Below are 20,018 nucleotides of genomic sequence, written 5' to 3' on the forward strand. Positions count from 1 at the left end.
CCCGGGGAACCACCATCACGATGCTCCTGAGTCATGTCCATGTATGTACGGTGAACAAAGATGTGAATTTGATGTGGACATGTACTGCTACATACTCGCAGATCAAGGCAATGTGTCCTTGGGATCAGCATAGTGGCTTGCACGAGGTGTGTTTTGATCCGCTGGTGCACAGCCGGCACAAGATTCTGACCTCTCCTTGCCCAAAAGACGTCTCACGCGCTTCGGGACATCCCAGGCCAAGAGGTGGAAGCCGTGGGGCTCTCCGGAGCAAACTCCCGGTTGTATCAAGTGTCGGAGCAGTAGCGCAAAGCAGTAGCAGCAGGGACGACACAGACTGCGAACCTGAGGAAATGCGAGTGCGTGAAGCCACAGACGTGTTTACACGCGACGCGTCCGTCACGTGCGAGGGTCTGCAAGAGGCGGCAAGTGCTGAGCAAGAATCGAGCAAGACGCTCTCCGCGGTGTCGCCACGGTTCACCGCCTCTGTCGAACTCTGTTCACATCGGTGACCGGTTGTGAGTGAAAGGTCAGACGGCCCAGCGTCCGCCACTGTCCATCAGCGTTGGGCGTGCTCAGCAAATGTCGCTGTATGATGCCGGCAGATTGCCGCGTGTGAACGGGGGGATGCGAATACGACGGGACGAGCAGCGAGCTCGCTGTGTGCGACGGCGTGCAGCAGCGCAGAGTGTCGGCGACCGCAACGAGCGCGCCCAGACTGAACGAGAGTGGCAACGGGCGTGAGGAGGAGGGCCAGATGCGGCTGCTGCGCTTGGGAAGGTCATGTGGCCATGGCGACGGGTCCCAGCATATCAATCATACCATGGCGGACCTGTCCTCCGTCCATCATCCTCTCGTCCCCGAGCTGAGCCTCTATAACCGCAGGTACGCCCGCCTGCACCCACACGCCCCTTCTCTTCGTTCCTCGTCTGACCTGTTTTTTTCTCTCAGGCGTTGAACGTCTTTTCCCTGTTCAACTTCTTGCCACTGCTGCGTCAGTGTAGCGACTCGCCCGGTGCTGCAGCCTCCTCTGTCGCGTCCTCTCTCTGGAAGAGCCTTATCCAGTTTCTTACGCTCCTTCTTCGCCTGAGTTGACTCGGTACTCCGTTCTCCTACTCACACAACGTGCGTGTCCGTCCTATTGTTCGCGAGCGCCCGCTGCTCACCGCGCACGCAGACTCGACACTGTCTCCGCTAGCGACCCACCGAGATGTCTAAGCAATTCAGGATCATTATGGGCTTCTGGTCCTTCGTGGACATGCTGCTCTTGGCCGCTGCCGTCGCCTCCATCGTCTTCTCTATTGTCGAGCGCAAGCCCGACTTGATGGCGAACATCGCCATCAGCACTGAGCAGTTGAATGGTGAGTGCCTACGCCTCCAGGTCCCTAATACCGAACCGACTGGGGGCCCTGCAGCTGGTTTGATCATGGGTGTCGTCCTCCTCGCGTCATGGATCGTCTCGATCATCGCCGTGCTGTCCCCCACGGCGACCGTCACGGGCTTTGTCGTGCTGAACTGGATGCTCATCATGGATGTCATCGCCATCCTCGTCGTCGGCACGTCTCTCTGGTTCTACACCCTCCACATCGAGGACAACTACCTCGCCGTCTGGACGTCGCTGCCGGACGCGTCCAAGCTCGCGGTGCAGAATAAGGTCAGTCTGCCCACTCACTACCCCTAGCTTCTTGTCGCTCGCGGCGCTGACACCCTCACAGTTTTCGTGCTGCGGCTACTTCATGCCCAACGACACCACCGCCGCCATCGGTGGATTCTGCGCGAACCAGACGTTCATCGACTCGCTGGTCAACGCGACGGCAACGACGCAGAACGCGTGCATCGCGGAACTTACCGGCTACGGCGAGCCCATGCTCAACCAGATCTTCACGTACGTCCTCCCCTCGCCCTGCGGTCACTGCGTGTAGTCCTGACACCTGTTGCTACCTTGCAGGCTTGTGAGAATATCCGTTATCTCCGTCTTGTCCTGACGACCCTAACCTTAACGCGCGCTTGCGTCTCTAACCTTAGACGTACGGCTTCATGGCGGTCGCGGTTTCCCTGTTCCTCGCCTCCCTCTGCGTTATCCACACGGTACGCTTTTCTCCCTCGGAGTGTGATTCTAACTGACCCGTTCGATTCGTACGACAGAGACGCGAGAAGGAGCGCTTCCGGAAGATCGACGCCAAGCGTGGCGGCGGAGGCTTCGTCTAAGTCGCGCAACGCCCTCGTGCGTACGCGCTGTGCTGCAAACACGCAAAAGCCGTGCCCGCACTCGCGCCCACATCCTCCTTGGACATTTCTCCTTCCAATCTGTCTCTGCTCGCTTCCCCGCTTCTGTCGACATCTCCCAGGGCTAATCAACGGCACCCTCCGCCGCCTGTACTGGTATCGGCCGTCTCGTCCCGTGCGTCCCGCCCGAATTGCTCGTGGCTATCGGTTTCGTTCTGTTTCTGTTGTGTGTTACTAGTAGACCCCCCTTCCGCTTACAGTACTGCGGCGCCCTGTATCACGCGTCTTCTCTTGCCCCCTTGGCTCCTTTCTTCCATCCACCTTTCACTGCTTGTCACTGTCACTGCGTTATAGGTACAATGGCATAAGCTCGGGTCAGACGAGAACCCTAGAGGATAACTTGCTGCGTGTGCTAGATGCTTTTCACTGTTCTTCGCAGGTACGTGTTTAAGGTGTATTGACGAAGTTTGCTGTGCATCATGAGGCGGGAGGAGCAACACATCAGATATGAGTACATGGTGAGTAATAACCTTTCATTCTGTCTATAATACACTGACAACGTAGCAGGTACTTGGAAAACACGACGGAGCAAGCGATGACACGAACAACATAAAGACGACACAGCGTGAAAGAGACATACAAAACATACAGACAGCACTAGTCTAGACACAGCGATCAAGAAAGGGACGGGACAGTGTTGGGTATCGGAATGTGCAACAAGTCTTACACGACCTCTCCGCGCTGACCATCGAGAGTGCGGGCGTGGCCGCCAGCCTCACACAGCTTCCCGAAGGCCGGAACCACGTAGGCCGCTTGGACCAAGCCCACGAGAAGCTCTATCGTGATGAACACGGACAGCACGATTTTGAGGCGCGGCGGCGGCGCCGTCGAAGAGACGTCGCTGAGGCCCGCCCACGCCTCGGACAAGAGGAACGCGATTAACGCAATGGTGGCCCTGTATTGGCGTCAGGGCGTATACATCTAAATGCTAAGCGGCCCCGTACCATGCCAGCCATACGGCAGGGACCGCCAGAAGCCTTGGGGCCGACTTCCACGAGGAGGTCGGGATGTCCATTGACGCCTAGCACCCGATCAGCCAGGGCGGCAAGTGATGCAAGACTACGACTCACCTGCACCCAGGCTAGGCCTCGCCAGGGATCAGACATCCTCGGCATCATGGAGCGAAAGACCACTTTGTACGCGACACTGAATGCGGTAGCAATGACGCAGGTGATGCCGAGGAAGGCGCAGACAGGGTTTGCTGCAAGACTGGATGACTGTAGGAGGCCGAAGACGATACTGTGTTTGACGAAGTCAGGATAAGCTGTCGCGCTCGTTGCTATACTATTGCAGCAGTACATACACCATGTATATTCCTCCCAGGAACTCGAATGCAAGTCCTTCGGTTTGCAAACCACCCACGAAACGAGACCATGCGACCGGGAAGTCAGAAAGTTGAGGGACGGAGTTGAGCTTCGTAATGCGTTCGGCGTACACATTGAGGATGGGTGGCGGGAGGCTGAGGGTTGCGTATTGCATGACTAGCCTTCAAGTGATGAAGAGAGTGGGCAATGTCGAGTGTATCCGTCTTGTTGTGTTTGAATGTTCCACTGGCAAAGGACTGAACTCGAGAAGGCACCACTGACTCCTCGTAATAAGCATTTTGGACGGGAACACGTGGGAGGCTTCAGGAGTTGCTTTCGGGCGCCTAACACTGCAGAAGCGTCAAGATGGCGGGCGAATGAAGGGAAACCCCCGAAAGAGTCTGCAAATAAGGTTTCCCTTCATTCGCCCGCCATCTTGACGCTTGGTGAGTAGGATTTCCCGATCGGGAAGTAGTGTACAGGCCTTGACGCTTGGTGAGTAGGATTTCCCGATCGGGAAGTAGTGTACAGGCATCCCACGTCAGATGGGTCACCAACGTCCGATGGGTCACCTACTAAATGTAGTGATTTAACTGCACGGAACGCTCGGCCCGAAAGAGTCTGCAAATAAGGTTTCCCTTCATTCGCCCGCCATCTTGACGCTTCTGCAGTGTTAGGCGCCCGAAAGCAACTCCTGAAGCCTCCCACGCGTTCCCGTCCAAAATGCTTATTACGAGGAGTCAGTGGTGCCTTCTCGAGTTCAGTCCTTTGCCAGTGGAACATTCAAACACAACAAGACGGATACACTCGACATTGCCCACTCTCTTCATCACTTGAAGGCTAGTCATGCAATACGCAACCCTCAGCCTCCCGCCACCCATCCTCAATGTGTACGCCGAACGCATTACGAAGCTCAACTCCGTCCCCCAACTTTCTGACTTCCCGGTCGCATGGTCTCGTTTCGTGGGTGGTTTGCAAACCGAAGGACTTGCATTCGAGTTCCTGGGAGGAACATACATGGTGTATGTACTGCTGCAGTAGTATAGCAACGAGCGCGACAGCTTATCCTGACTTCGTCAAACATAGTATCGTCTTCGGCCTCCTACAGTCATCCAGTCTTGCAGCAAATCCAGTCTGCACCTTCCTCGGCATCACTTGCGCCATTGCGAGCGTATTCAGCGTCGCGTACAAAGTGGTCTTTCGCACCTAGAGCTGGCACAGTGATACATGAGCCTCTCTACTTACAGTCCAGAGATGATACATGAACACCTGTAATGTATCAAGGCCTCTGCCACAGAGGCCGCGCACGTAGCGCTGAGCCGCGATACATCATCGTCTCTCGTGGCAAATGTACCCGGATCAGGTAATGGCTAGATGTATTAGCTAATCATGTTCTGTGACCTGCGAGATTAGCCTGAGAGTGGTACAGTGTATCTTACTATGACCTACTCTAGTCAAGCATTGTCTGGTATCGGTCCTGCTGCAATACCGGCGCAATACTAGCATCATACGTGCTATGATGTGTACTGTTTGGGATCCGAACAGCCCTCGCCGCACCGGAAGTGTGCGGAGGCGCTGAAGATTGTTGTATCGGGCTTGGATCTCACCCAAATTAGGCTAGTCCGTCAGTCGGATACCGCAGGCCTGCTTCTCGTGCTGTTGCCACATATACGATACAAGGGCTGGGTTGCTTATTGTAGTAATGAACTGGCTGATGCACTGTGGGTAAAAATTGAGAGCCAAGGGCATTGGGATGCGCTTTGCAGGGCAAGATCTCAGCCCGATGAGGCTACCGCTTTCGTCAATACCTGATTAGGAGATTGTGGCTGGTGGCGCGCAGCGCAAAACAACGGAATATCTGAACGTAGGTCAAGTAACCCACTACATGTCTTCAAAAGCAAAAGGCTATATACATAGAGCATTGTTGTATGTATATGTGCAATCTGATACGTTTTAGACCGTTGAATTCGTGTGAAGAGATGATTAGATCCGAGCAAAACATCGCCCAGCCAATCAGAGCCCGAATCAGACTCATCTGAAATCTAGCACATTTGTTTGTAGACGTACCCTGGTTGAGACACACTGTATAGAGGCCTAGATGTTGAAAAGACACAAGTAGATAGCTACTGTTACCTCACTATTAGCTCCATTAGTGGGCCCGTCACTCGTGCAAGACGGATAGCTATAAGACGTGGGCTTCGGGTATGAATAACAGTGTATCAAGGCTGCAAAATGTGTGGGACGCGAAGTCATCCTTGTTCGACACAAATTCAACAGGATGGACTCTATAAGCTGTATACAACATCTGTGTATAGAGATATAAGCACAGTATAGCACAAGGACTGCTGTAGCATATGTTTTCCGTCACCGGAACAGCCGCCCGCTACTTAATCTGGTAATGATTACTAAGTTAGGCACTGCGCGCTTCACTTGCCGTGAGTTGGTGCGATGTTCCGAGTGCCTCATACAGCCTCATACACAGCGTACACAAAGCTTTATGGTTTTTTGTACCATTCGAGATGTCTTGTATGCATCTCCACTATCTTGTTAAAGTGATATAACATGGTTGTATCTCCCGAACCTGGCTACGGAAATGGACACCCAATCGGGTAATCAACAACCTGGTTGCTGACAAATGCAACAATCAGCAAGCAAACTTACATGTATGATACTACATAGTACATCGCCGTGACGCAGTGTGTTCCAATGCTGTATTCATATATTGTTCAAGTGGAAACGCATAATACCGGCCTGCCAGTATTGCGGTCTCAAGATGAGTCAGCACTGCCCGATATGGTATGCCCTCATTCGGATGTGCCTCGGGCGACGCCCACGCCCCCGAGCTACCACTTTGGGGAGTGCTGCATTACCAAAACGAGACATATGTTATGAGGGTGCACGCGCTCGATTCGGACCGGAGGGTGCGCCCGACAGCAACGGCGCATCACAGCGCTTGACGTGCTCAGAAAGGAAGGTGCCCGACGCCAGTCTGTAATACATTACCGACTATAGCTGGCAATGTATCATCATACATCCACAGAGGTCTGTCATACATCTCGTCATACATCTACAGGCTGACCCTCTACTTACAGCCATACATGTATCATCTGTGGACTGTAAGTACAGACATATCATGTATGAATATGCCGGTGTAGCCTGTCTTTCGCTCCATTATGTCACGAATGTCTGACCCTTGGCGAGGTCTAGCCTGGGTGCAAGTGAGTCGTAGTCTTGTACCACTTGGACTTCCGGCTGATCGTGTGCGAGGCGTCGATGGACATTCCGACCTCCTCGTGGAACTCCGCCCCTAGGCTTCTGGCCGTCCCTGCCGTATGGCTGGCGTGGTATGGAGGCCGCTTAGCACTCAGATGTATACGCCCTGACACCAACACAGGGCCACCGTTGCGTTGATCGCGTTCCTCTTGTACGAGGCGTGGGCAGGCCTCAGGGATGTCTCTTCGACGACGCCGTCGTCGCCCCGCCTCAACATCCTATTGTCCGTGTTCATCACGATAGAGCTTCTCGTGGGCTTGGTCCAGGCGGTCTACGTGGTTCCGGCCTTCGCGAAACTGTGCGAACCCGGCGGCCACGCCAGCACTCTCGATGGTCAGCGCGGAGAGCCTGAGGTCGTATAAGAATGAAATAGACCTGGCCGTATTCCGTCACCGATATTCCCTCGGCCCTTTCGTGAATGTCGTGCTTGGGACTATCGCACACGCTGTCTGTATATACTTGAATATCGCTTTTACGCTGTGTTGTTACTGCTTTTACGCTGCCTCAGTCTTGCATATCTGTCTCCGGAATCTTGCACGCGATGTTGGCAGCGGTTCGACATCGTTGAGTCCGATTGCGACAGCCCGGCGAGCGATGGCGGGGGTCCCACATCGACGCTTACAGTCACACGGTGAAGAGGTCGAAGTTCTCGAGTGTCCGATTGATATGGGTGAGGTGCAGTGCCACAGATACTTCACATGCCCAATTTGCAAGTACGTATGGAGTATTTGACTCGACAGGCGTCTCGCCATGCCAGTCACTGTAAAGACAGACAGGATACTGATAGAATGCCATTACGAAGTCATAGACATGTGGCACGGAATCGGATGATTATACTCAACAGAAATGTGTAGTTATGGAGAGGATGACTATACGTGAGATGAGACAAAAGACTCGAGAACCCCTCCTTTACACGCGCGGCTTCTCACTCGACGAGACAGCTGCGCCCTCAACCCACTTCCCACTTTGGAAGCCGAAGGCAGCGTAGTCGATCTTGCGCAAGTTCAGGAAGAACAGGAGGAAGAACCCGGGCCCGACGCAGATGTCGAGGATGCCGTACCAGATCATCTCGGACGTGACGGTGATGACGTTGCCGCCCTCTGAGCATCCCCAGCAGATGGGATACGTCAGGAGGATGAAGAAGAGGTACGTCGCGCCGATCCAGTATGGCTTGCTGATGGTCGTCGGCGATGCGAAGTTCGTCTGGGGCGCGTGTACGAGCAGCTGGAACCTGTGAGCGCGGTGATTGAGTGTTGTCTAGATTAGCGCGAGATGGGGAAAATCTTACCAGACGAAGATCAACCCCACGAGGCCAAAGACGAAGTATCCCCACTTATAGCTGGTGTGCACGAGGGCACCAACTAGCCAGGTAACGGCGACGAAGACAATCATGAACATCGTCGTGAGGATGTCGGAGAGTGAAAGACCGGTTGCTAGCAGGCACGACAACACGAGCAAGGGCCAATTGATTACCCACTGGATGTAGCGGACATACTATAAAGAGCGACGTCAGTCAACTCACGGCTCCGTGGGCGAAACAGTACGATGCGCATACATAGATTTGACGAGTTGTGTCGGTTCGGAACTCAGTCTCGATAGACGTCGCACCAAGGTCGGAGGCCATGGAGAAGTATGCGACGCTCGAGGTGGCCATCACCACCAACGCGATGTTATGGAACAAACGAGTACCACGCGGCCTCTGTAGAGCCAGCATAAGCGGACTGTCATGACTATCATGCAACTATGATACTTACAGCGACCATTGCAACGAAGGCGGCCAGGAGGGAGAACGCCTGGATACTGAACGCAGCCCACAACCAGTCGGAGCCATTGGTGGAGATGTGCTCCTGGGCACTGGGCGGGTTAACGTGGGTCGCCTGATTTCCGGCCATTGCTAACGACACTCAGGCTGAACGAGAGGGTAGTAAGCGAGGTGCTCGAGGCGCGACTAGCGGAGACGGTGGGACGAGGCCGACTGAGTGGTTTCACGAGCCCCGCAAGTGGTTTTATAGTCTTGCTAGCTGTACTTTCAACTCATGCCCGGCGACGCCGCGCAAGCGAACATTCCACCACCCCTCCTCCGGCTAGAATGCAAAAACTGCACGGAACGACAGCTACCTCAGCCCCGATCCAAGTTCTAGCCTGTTTCGACTCGTGGTAGATCACCTCATCGGCGAGCACTCTGGTCCGCTGTGACGGCATTGCGATTCGCTGGCTGAGTCTGGCTGATCCGTATCTGCCACGTAGCGGGATAGAGACATACCGCTCCCCGAGGTAGCGGTGAGTAGCGGCTAGAATGAGGAGACCGCAAAGAGGACTCAGGCAGTTCAATCCAGGTTCCGTTGGGTGACTATGGGAAACACGGGATCTTGTACCACACAGTCAGTGACATGTTGCCATTTTGGGCACGGGCGTTCTGTATGATCAGGATCTGGGGCCCGCCGGCCTCGGGCCGATGACTCCGCTTTCCGCGAAAAGCCTAAAGTTCGACCTGCTCCCTGATTGTAACAGCGGATATTTATTGCCATGGCCTCCACAAGCACTTCAATGTTTGCGAAGAGTTTTAAAAGGTATTCCTTGCAATTCCGGCCGACGTTGAATCACTTACTATGTTGCCTCTGACCCGCCAAATCATGGTGACATGCCTGAAGGCCCTGAACTACATGTATAAGTAATATAGTCGCTTCTCGTTGTCGTAGGTACATTGGTGATACAATCTTAGAGTTGTCTTCAATACGACCCGTCCACCCTGCCGGCTCCGAGGCGTACTCCGTTCGCTAGACTGCGAGCTGTGCTCACCTCGAGCCAACTGGGGTCCCCTTTATGTATAATGTCTTGCAACGAGCTTCACTGAGCTCCGTGTAAGATCCGGTCAACGCGCGAGACTGCATCCATCACGAGCTCATCATTCCACCGCTTGGACACCATCTGCAGTGACAGCGGTGCGTTTTCGAAGTACTCGGGCTTGTCTATCATGACCACACTGTATTAGGTTCTGTCCGGCAGGGACGCACAGCCTATCGGCGCACTCACAGGCATCGTGGTTAATCTGGTCATCCTCGCCAAACGCCTCAAAGTCTTCATCGATGGGTTCTGTACCTGTGGCCCGCATGCCAGTCGGGAACACCGCCGCAGGGTAGTCGAGTAGGTTCCACTGCGCGGTATAGCCCCAGTACTTGGCCGTGTCGTGGCGCGGCGCGGGACCAGGGCCCACAGGACAGAGAAGCACGTCAATGTCGAAGCTGTTCCAGTGCCTCGCGTAAGCCGTGCGGTATGCGTCGCGCCTCGCACACAGCTCCCAGAGCTCGTTCACCGTGTGTTCGCGCACCAGCGGGTTAGATAGCACCCATTCAGTCAGTGGCCTGAGCGGCTCGCCATTCGCGGCGAGGATGCCTAGAATGACGTTCAGCGCGCCGCAGGAGACACAAGGCGGTGCTACTCGTACCTGTTACGTCCTTCGCACCGTCCGCAAAATACAGGCTGCGCACGATGTCGAGGCCCTCCTTATGCTGCCACGGTTTATATTCCACCGTCTCGATGCCGATCTCCGCCCCGCGCTGCTTCAGGACGCTGACGACCTTCTCGAGGGCCAGCCGGAGCGGTGGCTGCAGGTGCACATTCCCGTCGTGCACCATGTATCCCATGCGCAGCTTCTTCGCTTCATCCGCCGGCCGCCAGGGCAGCTGCACGATAAGCGGGTCCTCCAGCCACGGCTGTGCAGAGAGAATAGTGTTCATGAACAGCTTCACGTCACGTACGGAGCGCGTGAGGGGACCCGCGACGGAGATGACGCCTTCCGCACCCTTGCAGGAAGCGTAGATGCCTCCATAGGGTATGCGATATGCGGTTGGACGTAGCGAATAGAGGCCGCACGCCGCAGCAGGCGAACGGACGGAACCACCGATGTCAGCTGAAGAGGGGCGAATCAGCGAACGACAGGCGTGGGAGGTCTGTGGCCCGGGTACGCACTGCCTACGCCGAAGCTCGAGCCCTTCATCGCCACCAAGGAGCTCTCGCCTCCGGAGGACCCTCCTGGGGCGAGGTCGGTGTTGTACGGGTTCAGCGTGCGCGCCATGTACGAGTGCGTCTCGAGGTGCATGATCGTCTGCGGCATGTTCGTCGTGCAGTAGAACACGGCGCCTGCCGAGCGGAGGATTGCGACGAGCGTCGCATCTTCTTTCGCCACCATCTTGCCGACCCATGAGGAGAACGACGAGGGCGTGTCATGACCCTTAACGTCGATTTGATTCTTAATTGAAAGCGGGACACCGTGCAGGGGCCCAAGAGTCTTCCCTGTCGTCTTGAGAATCTCATCGAGCTGACGGGCGCGCTCGAGCGCTTCCTCGAGGAAGAACTCGGTCAACGAGTGCGTCTGATAGCCTCATCTTCGTCAGTTCACCAATGGAAGACATGCAATGGAACGTACCAATTGCTGCGCGATCGCCGCACGACTTGCAACGGCGGTCACCGCGTCTACTGCGGTGATCTTTCCCGAGGCGATCTCTTGTGCGAGACCGGTGCCATCCAAGCGCGTGATCCGGATCTGTTCCTCAGTGAGTAGCCCGCATGTCTCTGGAATCCCTGACACGTCCTTTGGCAGGTTCGCGAGGAGCTCGGACGGGAGACGGAGATTGGCGGGGATGGACGCGTCAAGACGGGCGCGCTCGTTCTTTACGACGGTCTCGTAGTCGGCCATGGTGAACAGATGCAGAACGAAGGACGTGAGAGTTCGTTGGCCCCCCACCGTCCAGCGTATTTATGTTACAGCATCGTTGAAGCAGAGGAACGACTGATAAGATAGCCGGGTGCTCGGTTCTCCGTGCATACTCCTTTCTGTTCGTAAACGTATGTCCGCACTGGGGCTATCGGGCTTTCAGGGGCTTGCCTGGACGGATGTTAACGATGTACAGACCAGTTGTCAGAGTATCAGTGCATCTGGAGTGTATTGTGGAAAAGGCCCACCGCTGAAGTTACAGCAGAAGCTGCGAAGAGCAGGTGACTGGTGAATGGGGTTATAGCAGCTTACATAATACAGCGAACCTGGGGAAGGTCCCGAAGGGCTTCGATCAACTTGGCGATCGTTTCCTTTTGCGGCAAGCGCGCCCTCGGTTGTCAGGATGCGGGTGCAGGCGGGCTGCTCACCTTCGTCGTCCACCACCGTCAAGTTCGCCTTCGCAGGCTCAGTGCTGGCAGGTCCATCAAGTGCATTTGTTGCAGACGTGAGTGATCTGACGGGAGCTGTGCCCATCACCTGCTTACCTAATCGCGCCGAACGCCTCAGCCCGTGCGGCTCGACAGGACGTTGACCCGGTTCATCACCCCCGCGTCCCCTCGCTGCTTTCGTTGTACTTTATCCTCTTTCTTCTTCAAGACTCGACGTTCGGCAGGTCCGAGTGCTGTCTCCTTTTCAACCAGTCCAATCCTTTTGCCAAGCCGCCCCTGCAGACGCGCTGGTCCCGTAGTGCAAGAGGTTTCGTGAGTTGGCACGTATGCTCCTCGATTTTCCCCATTGCTGACCCGCACAAAGATTCGCTCTTCTAACGTCGTCTTCTGCGCACCCGACACTCTCCCGTCTTTCGCAGTCAATTTTACGCCATGCCACGCCGCCCAGCACCGACTCCCCTGCGCCTCTCCCAAGGCCCGCTTCCCAAACGCAGCGAGCCCAAGCACACCCTGCCGTCGCTCCCGCGCCCCGTCTTTCACCCTCCGCCTCGTGCTTCGCAAGGGCCCCTTCCTCGTGAACGCGCGCAGGCCTATGCACTGAAACTTGAACAGGCAGACGACTCCAGGGCACGTGCGCCTGTGGCACAGCCGGCGTACGGATTGCCGACAGGCGCAGTCTCACCGACCTCGTCGTCATGGTCTTCCACCAGTAAACGGCGCGGACACTCTCGTCAGAGCTCCACGTCCAGCTTGAGCTCGAACTCGAGCTTCAGTTCACGATCAAGCAGGGAGAGCTCGAGGCGGTCTTCCTTGGACGAGGAGAATCCGAACGCGGTATACGGTCCCTGGGTGAAACATGGCAAGGGCTTCGCTCTGCCTTTCGACCCAAACACGTTGATCATGCCTCCGAGGCCTGCGGCGATCAACCCCCTGCCGGTGTGGTGAGCATGTATTGTGGGAGATGTCGAGACTTCGGGTTGAGCGGGGTCTGGGCGATTTATGGTGGTGGTTGGACTTGGTTTGGGGTGCCCACGTTGACCGTGTGTACCTTGTCTATGTCCTTTATTGAAAGCAATGTTGCCCGTCTATATACACATACCACGAGGCACCATGTGATTGTCGCGAATGCAACGCTAAGTATCCTCTTTCCTCAGTCGAGGTCGCAGTATGATTCGGGTGGTAGGAGCCTCCGTATCATAGCAGGCTAACGAGTGGGAGCTTTGAGTTAGGCATCCAGCCAACATCATACGGTTTACATCTTCTGCGCAACGAAGTACAGCGGACACTAGCGTTTCACAAGGTCGATCGTCGCTATCTTCGTTCGGCGTCAGTCAAGTATCAAAAATCATTGAATCAACGTGAATGCCCAAGACCGCTCGTCGCGAGCCGTCAAGTCGACGCCGAACATCGCAGTCGACAGTCAAGACACAGAAGGTCGTCTCCAGCAATAGTGGGATGGGCACTAGCATGCATGTATTTTCCTGTATGTAACATGGTGCACCGTAATCCGATGATGCAAATGAAGTCCTAATACCAACGATGACGGGAGAAACATGCAATGTGGAAAACAATGAGGCTGATATGGGGCATGATACATGAACCTGAGGCAATGGGGAAGGCAGCCGTGCACGCTATGCGGAACCCTCATCGTTAAGGGGACGGTAGTGCTTCATCAGTTGCGCCTTGAACTCTGCGGAACAGTGTGAGGATGTCGGTGAGGCGGGAAGCGGCAAGACTTACCTTCAGGTGAGTCCCACAGGTTAGCAGCATCTGGGTTGAGCGGTGACGCATTGTTCGGTTCTAAATCGGATAGGTCGTGATTTGCGCTACAACAAAGGAGATCAAATGAGGCGTACCACCAAGAAGTGATTGCAGGGAGAGCAGAATCGTCTGGACGCTGTATACAGCAGACCACTTGTCCTGTGGATCGCAAGTCAATCGGAGTGTATGTCAGAAGGGTACATGTTACTTACCTGGAGAATGTCCAAGCAGATCGCGCCTCCTACTATGTCAACATTTGGATGATAGCATGGTGTGTCGAATTTGATCACGGGAGCTGCGTATGGGTAGTTCGGCGGGAAAGAGATGGAGATTTTGAAGGTCAGACCAGCGTAGATCTATAAATGGCATGAGCTATGACCGCAGAACGGGGAACGCGAACACTCCGCGATACGACACATACCGTACTCGGTGCCCCTTCAATTGTCCCCGCCCAATCAAACAGGTTAGCATCCGACTTGGGGAATGCCGACTATGGTGGTTTGGAAGGTCAAATCATACTATCGGAGAAGGCGAAGAGTCGACGAACAATACCGGGAGAAGAAGACATCTGGATGTTCCGCTTCATCAGAATTTGTGCCACCGGAAGTCACGTCAAAGAACTCACCATCAGAGTCATAAGCTCGCTGCTCAGCCTTTGTTCGGTGATCAATGAGCAACTGACGTCCGACGCGTGCAGCCCGCCACAGTCGCGCTACTCACCGTTTCGTGACACTGCCAGCACCCTCACCACCAGACCCTGCAACAGCGGATTTTTGGCTAGTGCGCGCAGGCGCGAGCGACATCGTGAGTTGTTCCATGTTAGAGTACAGAAGGGTATGCAAAGAGATGATACAGAGCAGTGAAGAGGTCGTGCGCGGATCGTAGTCACAGAGAAAGGTCGATGGTCGACCTTGGTTCGTTTTGAAACGCGTCCAAGTAATGCATCACGTGCGGGAATGGCCCCGGTAGCTTAGTCATCGCTTATTTCCCACGCTTACCGCGGCCTGACGCGGTGACCGGGCAAACGACTCTAACAGACTCCCATCCCGTACTGACCCCGCGCAACCCGCTGCGCCCATCCTCCAAGCTGGCGTCGTAGCGATGTCCAAGTTTACGCCCACTCCCGCCGAGGTTGCGCTTGTCAACCAGATATTCACCCAGGCCGATACCCAGAAGCTCGGTGTCATCACCGGTGACGCCGCCGTCAAGATATTCAATGGCTCCAAGCTCACGCCCTCCGTGCTCGCGGAGATCTGGAACCTAGCGGACGAGGACAACAACGGCGTCCTGACTCGCAAGGGCGTTGCGGTCGCGGTGCGCCTACTCGGCCATGCACAGCGAGGGGAGAAGATGACGGAAGCGCTGGTGCTCAAGCGTGAGTGCTCGTACGCCGTGTAGAGCGACGCGACCTGAGACGCGTTGTCGCAGCTGGCCCTGCTCCGACGATTGAGGGACTGTCCCCACCGCTTGTTCAACAATCGACGGGTGTTCCGGCGGCGCGCTCTCCGCCTCCCGGGCTTCCACCACTGACACCTCAGGACAAGACGAAATTCATGAAACTGTTCCTCTCTTGTGGACCGGTCAACGGTATCTTGAACGGTGAGATCGATAGATGCTTATGCTGGAGACCTCGATTGCTCAACGTCGTTGCAGGCGACAAGGCACGGGACGTGTTCGTCAAGTCCAAATTACCCGTAGACAAGCTCTCGCAAATATGGTAAGTTGTCCGCTCTGTACATGGTTGTGTACAAGTGCTCTACCAACCAGAGGCTCTCCCACATCGGTCTGTCATGTCGGATTCACATTGGCAAGTTGCTTGGTGATTGTTGCGGCACTCTCTGAACGAGGCTACGGTGATGCAGCCCAGACTCGCTGCACGCTCAAAAATAGCTCTTCGTCATCGCTTCGCATAGACGCTATGAAGTCCGGCATTGCTGGCACATGCGGGAGCTAATAGCCTGGTTTTATGGTTCATCGAGATGGCTGGTCCTGTTACGCCTCGTCTTGTGGATTGGTGGTCGAGATGGCATTTCTTAACGGACTTGAATCTGACAGTGCGTCTGACTTGCTCACTCCGCAGGAACTTGGCAGACACGAAGAACCGGGGCTCACTCGACGTCACCGACTTCACGATAGCAATGTACTTGATTCAAGCGACCATGCATGGGCAGCTGCAAACTATCCCGCCGGTGTTGCCTCCCGGACTGTATGAACAAGCAGCAGGGAAGTCACCATTCGATGGTGTAGCTACACATGCGACAGGCAGCAGTGGTCATTACAGCCCTGGGCTCAGCGCCGCATTCCCGGGACGACCAATGAGCATGATGGAACCAAACTTCACCGGGCAGGCCTCAACATTGCAGCCACAGATGACGGGGCCCATGCGGTCGGCGGTCGGTGCCCAACCACAGCGTTCGGCGCTTAGCTCGACCCCAGCATTCCCATTTGTGCAGCCTCAGGCTACTGGCGCACAATGGGATGTGACGCCAGCAGAGAAGGCGAACGCGGATCGCATCTTCGACACGCTGGATACACAGAAGAGAGGATACATAGAGGGTGACGTTGCTGTGCCGTTCATGCTGCTGTCCAAGTTGCAGGAGGACGTTCTTGCCCAGGTTTGGTAGGTAATGCAGACTCTCGTCTTGCGCCGTTTAACTGATTGCCTGTAGGGACCTCGCCGATTTGAGCAACGACGGCCATTTGACGAGGGACGGGTTCGCCGTGGCCATGCACCTCATTCAGGGAAAGTTGAACGGACGAGACATCCCAGCGGCCATTCCGCCTGGCCTAATACCCCCATCCATGCGCGGTGCTTTGGGCGCACCTCCGGCTCCGGCCGTGCAGCCTCAGCAGACTGTTCCAGACGCAATGCGCGATTTGCTCTGGGACGACTCACCACCTGCATCAGCGACGGTGCAGCAACCACAACCTTTCACGCTGCAACCACAGAGCACTGGGGCGTTCACTACGCCAGTGCTACACCCTCAATCTACAGGTGCGCGTCAGAACCCGATGACGCCACCGCCCCAGCGGGCCGCTACCGTACCTTCGGTCACGGATCCATTTGCTTCTGCCAACTCACCATTTGCCGTGCCCGCGCCTGCGCAATCTGCGCACAGGGATCTGCTTGGAGATGATGACGAGCCAGCGCAGGCTGCATCGCCGCCGCTGCAGGACCGCTCTGCTGAGATCGGCAACGTCAAGAACCAGCTGAGCTCGACCAACCGGTCCCTCGAGACGGCAAAGACGGAGCGCGAGAGTATGGAGCGCACACTCAGCGAGCAGGCGGCGCAGCTGTCGGCATTGCAGACTCAGCTTTCGTCTGCGAAAGCGGCGTACGAGACGGAGACACGCTTGCTGGGGGCGCTGAGGGAGCGATACAGCAAACAGACGACGGACATCCAGAAGACGAGGGAAGAGCTGATCCGCGCGGAGAGCGATCTGAGTGCGGTCAGAGTGGAGAAGGCTGAGGTCGAAGGTGCGGTGCTCAGGGACAAGGAAGAGGTGCGAGACCTGCAGAGGCGGATGACCGAAGTCGGTATGGAGGTCGAGACGTTGAAGGTCGATGTTGAGAAGGCGAAGAAGGAGGCGAAGCAGCAGAAGGGCCTGTTGGCGATCGCTAAGAAGCAGCTTGCGACGAGGGAAACTGAACGTGCGCGTGTCCAGAAGGAACTTGGCGAGACACAGAGCGAGGCAGCGGAGGCTACCCGGGAACGTGAGCAAGCGGAGGCCGAGCTGGAGAAGGAGGTACCTGCCGCAATGACGAACGGCCACGGAGGTGTCGCGTCGCCAGACATCTTGGCCATGGCCGCCGCTCAGCCACTGCCTGCTACCCCGGAGGTCCCAACAAGCCCTACAGGCTCCGTGCTCAGCCTTGGGAAGAGCAACAATCCCTTCGAACGAGTCGCGATGGCCTCTGGCACAGGGTCGCGTGCGCAGTCGCCTTCGCCCTTCCTTCCGTTCACAAACACTGGCAATCTCCCCACTCCCCCCACGACCGTCACCGAGAGTCCCGTGCAGCAGTCTACGCCTGTTTCAGCAGCAGCGAACCCCTTCCGCTTCTCGCAGGCATTCTCACCTGTTGAGGGCGGCAGCCTGCTTGCGGCTGCTGATGCTCCTGGCGCTTCTGACGGCCTCTCGGACTTGATGTCGCCCACTGACACTGACATGTTCCATACACCGCTCTCATCAGCTACCGGTGTTGCACCTGCCCCTACACCCTCGATCGAAGCTACCCTGACCGAGGCGTTGAGCGAGCCAGCAGCTGCTCCTACCGAACCAACCGCTACCACTTCAATCTTCGACGAACCTGGTGCAATACAAGCTACTACTGCCGAGGCTACTCAGGAGCCCGCAGACATTCGGGAGGAGACTGACCTCAGTCACCAGCTCAAGGAGCTGGATGTCGAGGAATCCGATTCGGACTCGGAGTCTGAGGAGGAGCCTCTTGCGAACGTGAAAGCGCGACTCAGCGGCGAGGCACCTCACACGGACGGCATCACAGAGTCGTCTACGTCCCAGACAATCTCGGCATTCGATGACTCGTTTGGTATCTCTGCACCTACTCAGGATGCCCGACCAGGTTCCTCGATGAGGTCCGCTACGGGTACCCCTGTACGCAGCCTGACACCCGCAGTTGCGAGCGCAGCTCCTACGAACGCCTTCGATGAGACATTTGCTATCCCTGCTGTTGCGCAACCCTCAGAGCCGTTCGCGGCTCCAGTGCCGATCCCGACGACTGCTGCACCCCAGACGAACGGCGACGATCCTGGCACTCCGGGCGTCAACGACTTTGACGAAGCTATGGGTAAGCTTGGGGCTAGCACGAGCAGCAACGGCGGGCCATCCCAGTTCTCCGAGTTCAGCTTTGATTCGGCCTTTGACGACAACTTTGACTTCGCTGCTGCTTCAGCCGCGACGAGTCAGCCCGCTGCCCCGAATGGAAATGGACATGCAGCCCCGGCAGCCGCTCCCGCTGACAATGCCTTCGATAACGTGTTCATGTCGCAGCCCAGCAGTGCATTCCCACCTGTTGGTGCACCACCTGCACAGGCGCCCGCTATAACCGGGTCTCCTTTCAGACAGCCTGCAACTCAGGAAACAAGGCCGTTCTCTTTCGATGATGCTTTCAGTGCAGGTCCGAGTGCTTTGCCCGCCCAATCCGGATCGAACGGGAGTGTTGTCAATGCGATATCCTTTGACGATGCCTTCGGCGGACAGTCTAGCGCTCTGGCTTTGGATACTTCATTCGGGACGACAACATCGGAAGCGTCAGCGGCTCCTTCGCAAGTGAAGGGCCCGACACCATTCCCCACCGCGTCTCCGCCGCAATCACCTACTGGCCCGACCTCGCCTGGTTTTGGCCGACGGAGGTCTACCTCGCCTCCTCGTCACCTGTCCCCTCCGCCCCGCCACTCCTCGCCAAAACCGAACGCGCGCCCCTCGACTGCAGGATCTGAAAAAGAGAAGGCGCCGAACACTAGACATTCCAAACTGAGCGTGAGTCCAGTATCGTGTTCCAGCATTTCCGAGCGCTGACGAGCTGCTTGTACTAGATTCGCCTGCCTTTCGGGAGGAAGAAGAAGACGGCACCGCATGAGATACCCCCTCTGCCTTCGTCGTCGTTGGCTACACAACAAGTCCTCGAAGAGCCTACTCCGGCTGTGGAGGATGATATCGACGCCGTGAAGCAGCTGTGCGGCATGGGCTTCAGCAGAACCCAGGCTGTTATGGCACTCGAGAACCACGGATATGACGTCCAACGAGCACTCAATAGCCTACTTGGTCAGTATCCGTCGACCGGTTGTGACACGACTCTGACCGAATCTACTCTGTAGGTTCCTGATAATCTTCATCTTTGTGCCAACTATCGAGAGTCTGTTTCACTGTTTATGCTTACTCCCTTGTACCGTTTGGTACCGCACGCTCCTTGGACAGTACTACTATGAACGCTCCCTTATTTCCAATGTTCCTGCTTCTCTTAATTTGGCACGTAGCGCGTGCGGTGAAGTTGTTTCATTGTCTGCTGGCTTCCGTTCACGTGGAAAGCAATGCATGCATCCACCGGTACGGAGCGCCAGACATGTGGTTCCGCAGAATAAAAGAACACATCTATCTCCCCCGACGGACCGCATTTCTGGCTTGGATGGCGTCTAAACGTTAAACCTTTGTACAATCGAGATAACTTATTCTAAGACGCTCTCGAAGAAGTCAAAGTGGTTTGTACCGCCGGCG

General features: G+C 56.0%; 9 protein-coding genes across 9 annotated transcripts; 5 read left to right on the top strand and 4 right to left on the bottom strand.

Moving 5' to 3' along the window:
- Positions 1-790: 790 nt before the first annotated feature.
- Positions 791-2,622, top strand: B0H18DRAFT_1009300 (tetraspanin). The gene is made up of 8 exons (XM_048028849.1): positions 791-882; positions 949-1,122; positions 1,175-1,358; positions 1,413-1,651; positions 1,713-1,883; positions 1,939-1,941; positions 2,023-2,085; positions 2,143-2,622. The coding sequence occupies exons 3-8, from the start codon at positions 1,208-1,210 to the stop codon at positions 2,203-2,205; spliced, it is 690 nt and encodes a 229-aa protein (XP_047893016.1). The 5' UTR covers positions 791-882; positions 949-1,122; positions 1,175-1,207; the 3' UTR covers positions 2,206-2,622.
- Positions 2,623-2,946: 324 nt separating this feature from the next.
- Positions 2,947-3,762, bottom strand: B0H18DRAFT_955120 (uncharacterized protein; the record flags this gene model as incomplete). Its single annotated transcript, XM_048042332.1, has 4 exons — positions 2,947-3,178; positions 3,228-3,304; positions 3,354-3,522; positions 3,587-3,762. The coding sequence occupies 4 exons, from the start codon at positions 3,760-3,762 to the stop codon at positions 2,947-2,949; spliced, it is 654 nt and encodes a 217-aa protein (XP_047893017.1).
- A 505-nt stretch (positions 3,763-4,267) lies between these two features.
- On the top strand, positions 4,268-7,361 carry B0H18DRAFT_382079 (uncharacterized protein). Its single transcript, XM_048037846.1, has 5 exons — positions 4,268-4,609; positions 4,674-4,779; positions 6,743-6,805; positions 6,855-6,931; positions 6,982-7,361. Exons 1-5 carry the CDS (start codon positions 4,434-4,436, stop codon positions 7,220-7,222), a joined length of 663 nt encoding a protein of 220 aa, XP_047893018.1. The 5' UTR covers positions 4,268-4,433; the 3' UTR covers positions 7,223-7,361.
- Positions 7,362-7,581: 220 nt separating this feature from the next.
- B0H18DRAFT_908728 (heat shock protein 30) lies at positions 7,582-9,197 on the bottom strand. The gene is made up of 4 exons (XM_048041526.1): positions 8,615-9,197; positions 8,416-8,559; positions 8,149-8,354; positions 7,582-8,091 (listed from the first exon to the last, which is right to left on the bottom strand). Exons 1-4 carry the CDS (start codon positions 8,750-8,752, stop codon positions 7,770-7,772), a joined length of 810 nt encoding a protein of 269 aa, XP_047893019.1. The 5' UTR covers positions 8,753-9,197; the 3' UTR covers positions 7,582-7,769.
- A 311-nt stretch (positions 9,198-9,508) lies between these two features.
- On the bottom strand, positions 9,509-11,753 carry B0H18DRAFT_1009319 (amidase signature domain-containing protein). Its single transcript, XM_048028850.1, has 5 exons — positions 11,287-11,753; positions 10,830-11,232; positions 10,306-10,770; positions 9,894-10,253; positions 9,509-9,829 (listed from the first exon to the last, which is right to left on the bottom strand). Exons 1-5 carry the CDS (start codon positions 11,554-11,556, stop codon positions 9,708-9,710), a joined length of 1,620 nt encoding a protein of 539 aa, XP_047893020.1. The 5' UTR covers positions 11,557-11,753; the 3' UTR covers positions 9,509-9,707.
- Positions 11,754-12,000: 247 nt separating this feature from the next.
- On the top strand, positions 12,001-12,662 carry B0H18DRAFT_933743 (uncharacterized protein; the record flags this gene model as incomplete). The annotated part of the gene is made up of 2 exons (XM_048041758.1): positions 12,001-12,079; positions 12,142-12,662. Coding segments are annotated over 2 exons (339 nt in total), but the record flags the coding sequence as incomplete, so codon positions are not given.
- Positions 12,001-13,185, top strand: B0H18DRAFT_1009324 (uncharacterized protein). The gene is made up of 2 exons (XM_048028851.1): positions 12,001-12,079; positions 12,142-13,185. The coding sequence occupies exon 2, from the start codon at positions 12,456-12,458 to the stop codon at positions 12,966-12,968; it is 513 nt and encodes a 170-aa protein (XP_047893021.1). The 5' UTR covers positions 12,001-12,079; positions 12,142-12,455; the 3' UTR covers positions 12,969-13,185.
- Positions 13,186-13,472: 287 nt separating this feature from the next.
- Positions 13,473-14,710, bottom strand: B0H18DRAFT_1009327 (ubiquitin-conjugating enzyme/RWD-like protein). Its single transcript, XM_048028852.1, has 8 exons — positions 14,505-14,710; positions 14,410-14,437; positions 14,332-14,352; positions 14,206-14,274; positions 13,997-14,140; positions 13,880-13,943; positions 13,764-13,823; positions 13,473-13,713 (listed from the first exon to the last, which is right to left on the bottom strand). Exons 1-8 carry the CDS (start codon positions 14,600-14,602, stop codon positions 13,655-13,657), a joined length of 543 nt encoding a protein of 180 aa, XP_047893023.1. The 5' UTR covers positions 14,603-14,710; the 3' UTR covers positions 13,473-13,654.
- A 115-nt stretch (positions 14,711-14,825) lies between these two features.
- On the top strand, positions 14,826-20,010 carry B0H18DRAFT_1009330 (uncharacterized protein). The gene is made up of 7 exons (XM_048028853.1): positions 14,826-15,159; positions 15,213-15,383; positions 15,438-15,501; positions 15,865-16,404; positions 16,454-19,283; positions 19,340-19,568; positions 19,622-20,010. The coding sequence occupies exons 1-7, from the start codon at positions 14,886-14,888 to the stop codon at positions 19,627-19,629; spliced, it is 4,116 nt and encodes a 1,371-aa protein (XP_047893024.1). The 5' UTR covers positions 14,826-14,885; the 3' UTR covers positions 19,630-20,010.
- The last annotated feature ends 8 nt before the right edge of the window (positions 20,011-20,018 follow it).

Source organism: Fomitopsis serialis, assembly GCF_022376445.1.
Source record: "Fomitopsis serialis strain Sig1Antser10 chromosome Unknown B0H18scaffold_36, whole genome shotgun sequence".
Taxonomy (NCBI): Eukaryota; Fungi; Basidiomycota; class Agaricomycetes; order Polyporales; family Fomitopsidaceae; genus Fomitopsis; species Fomitopsis serialis.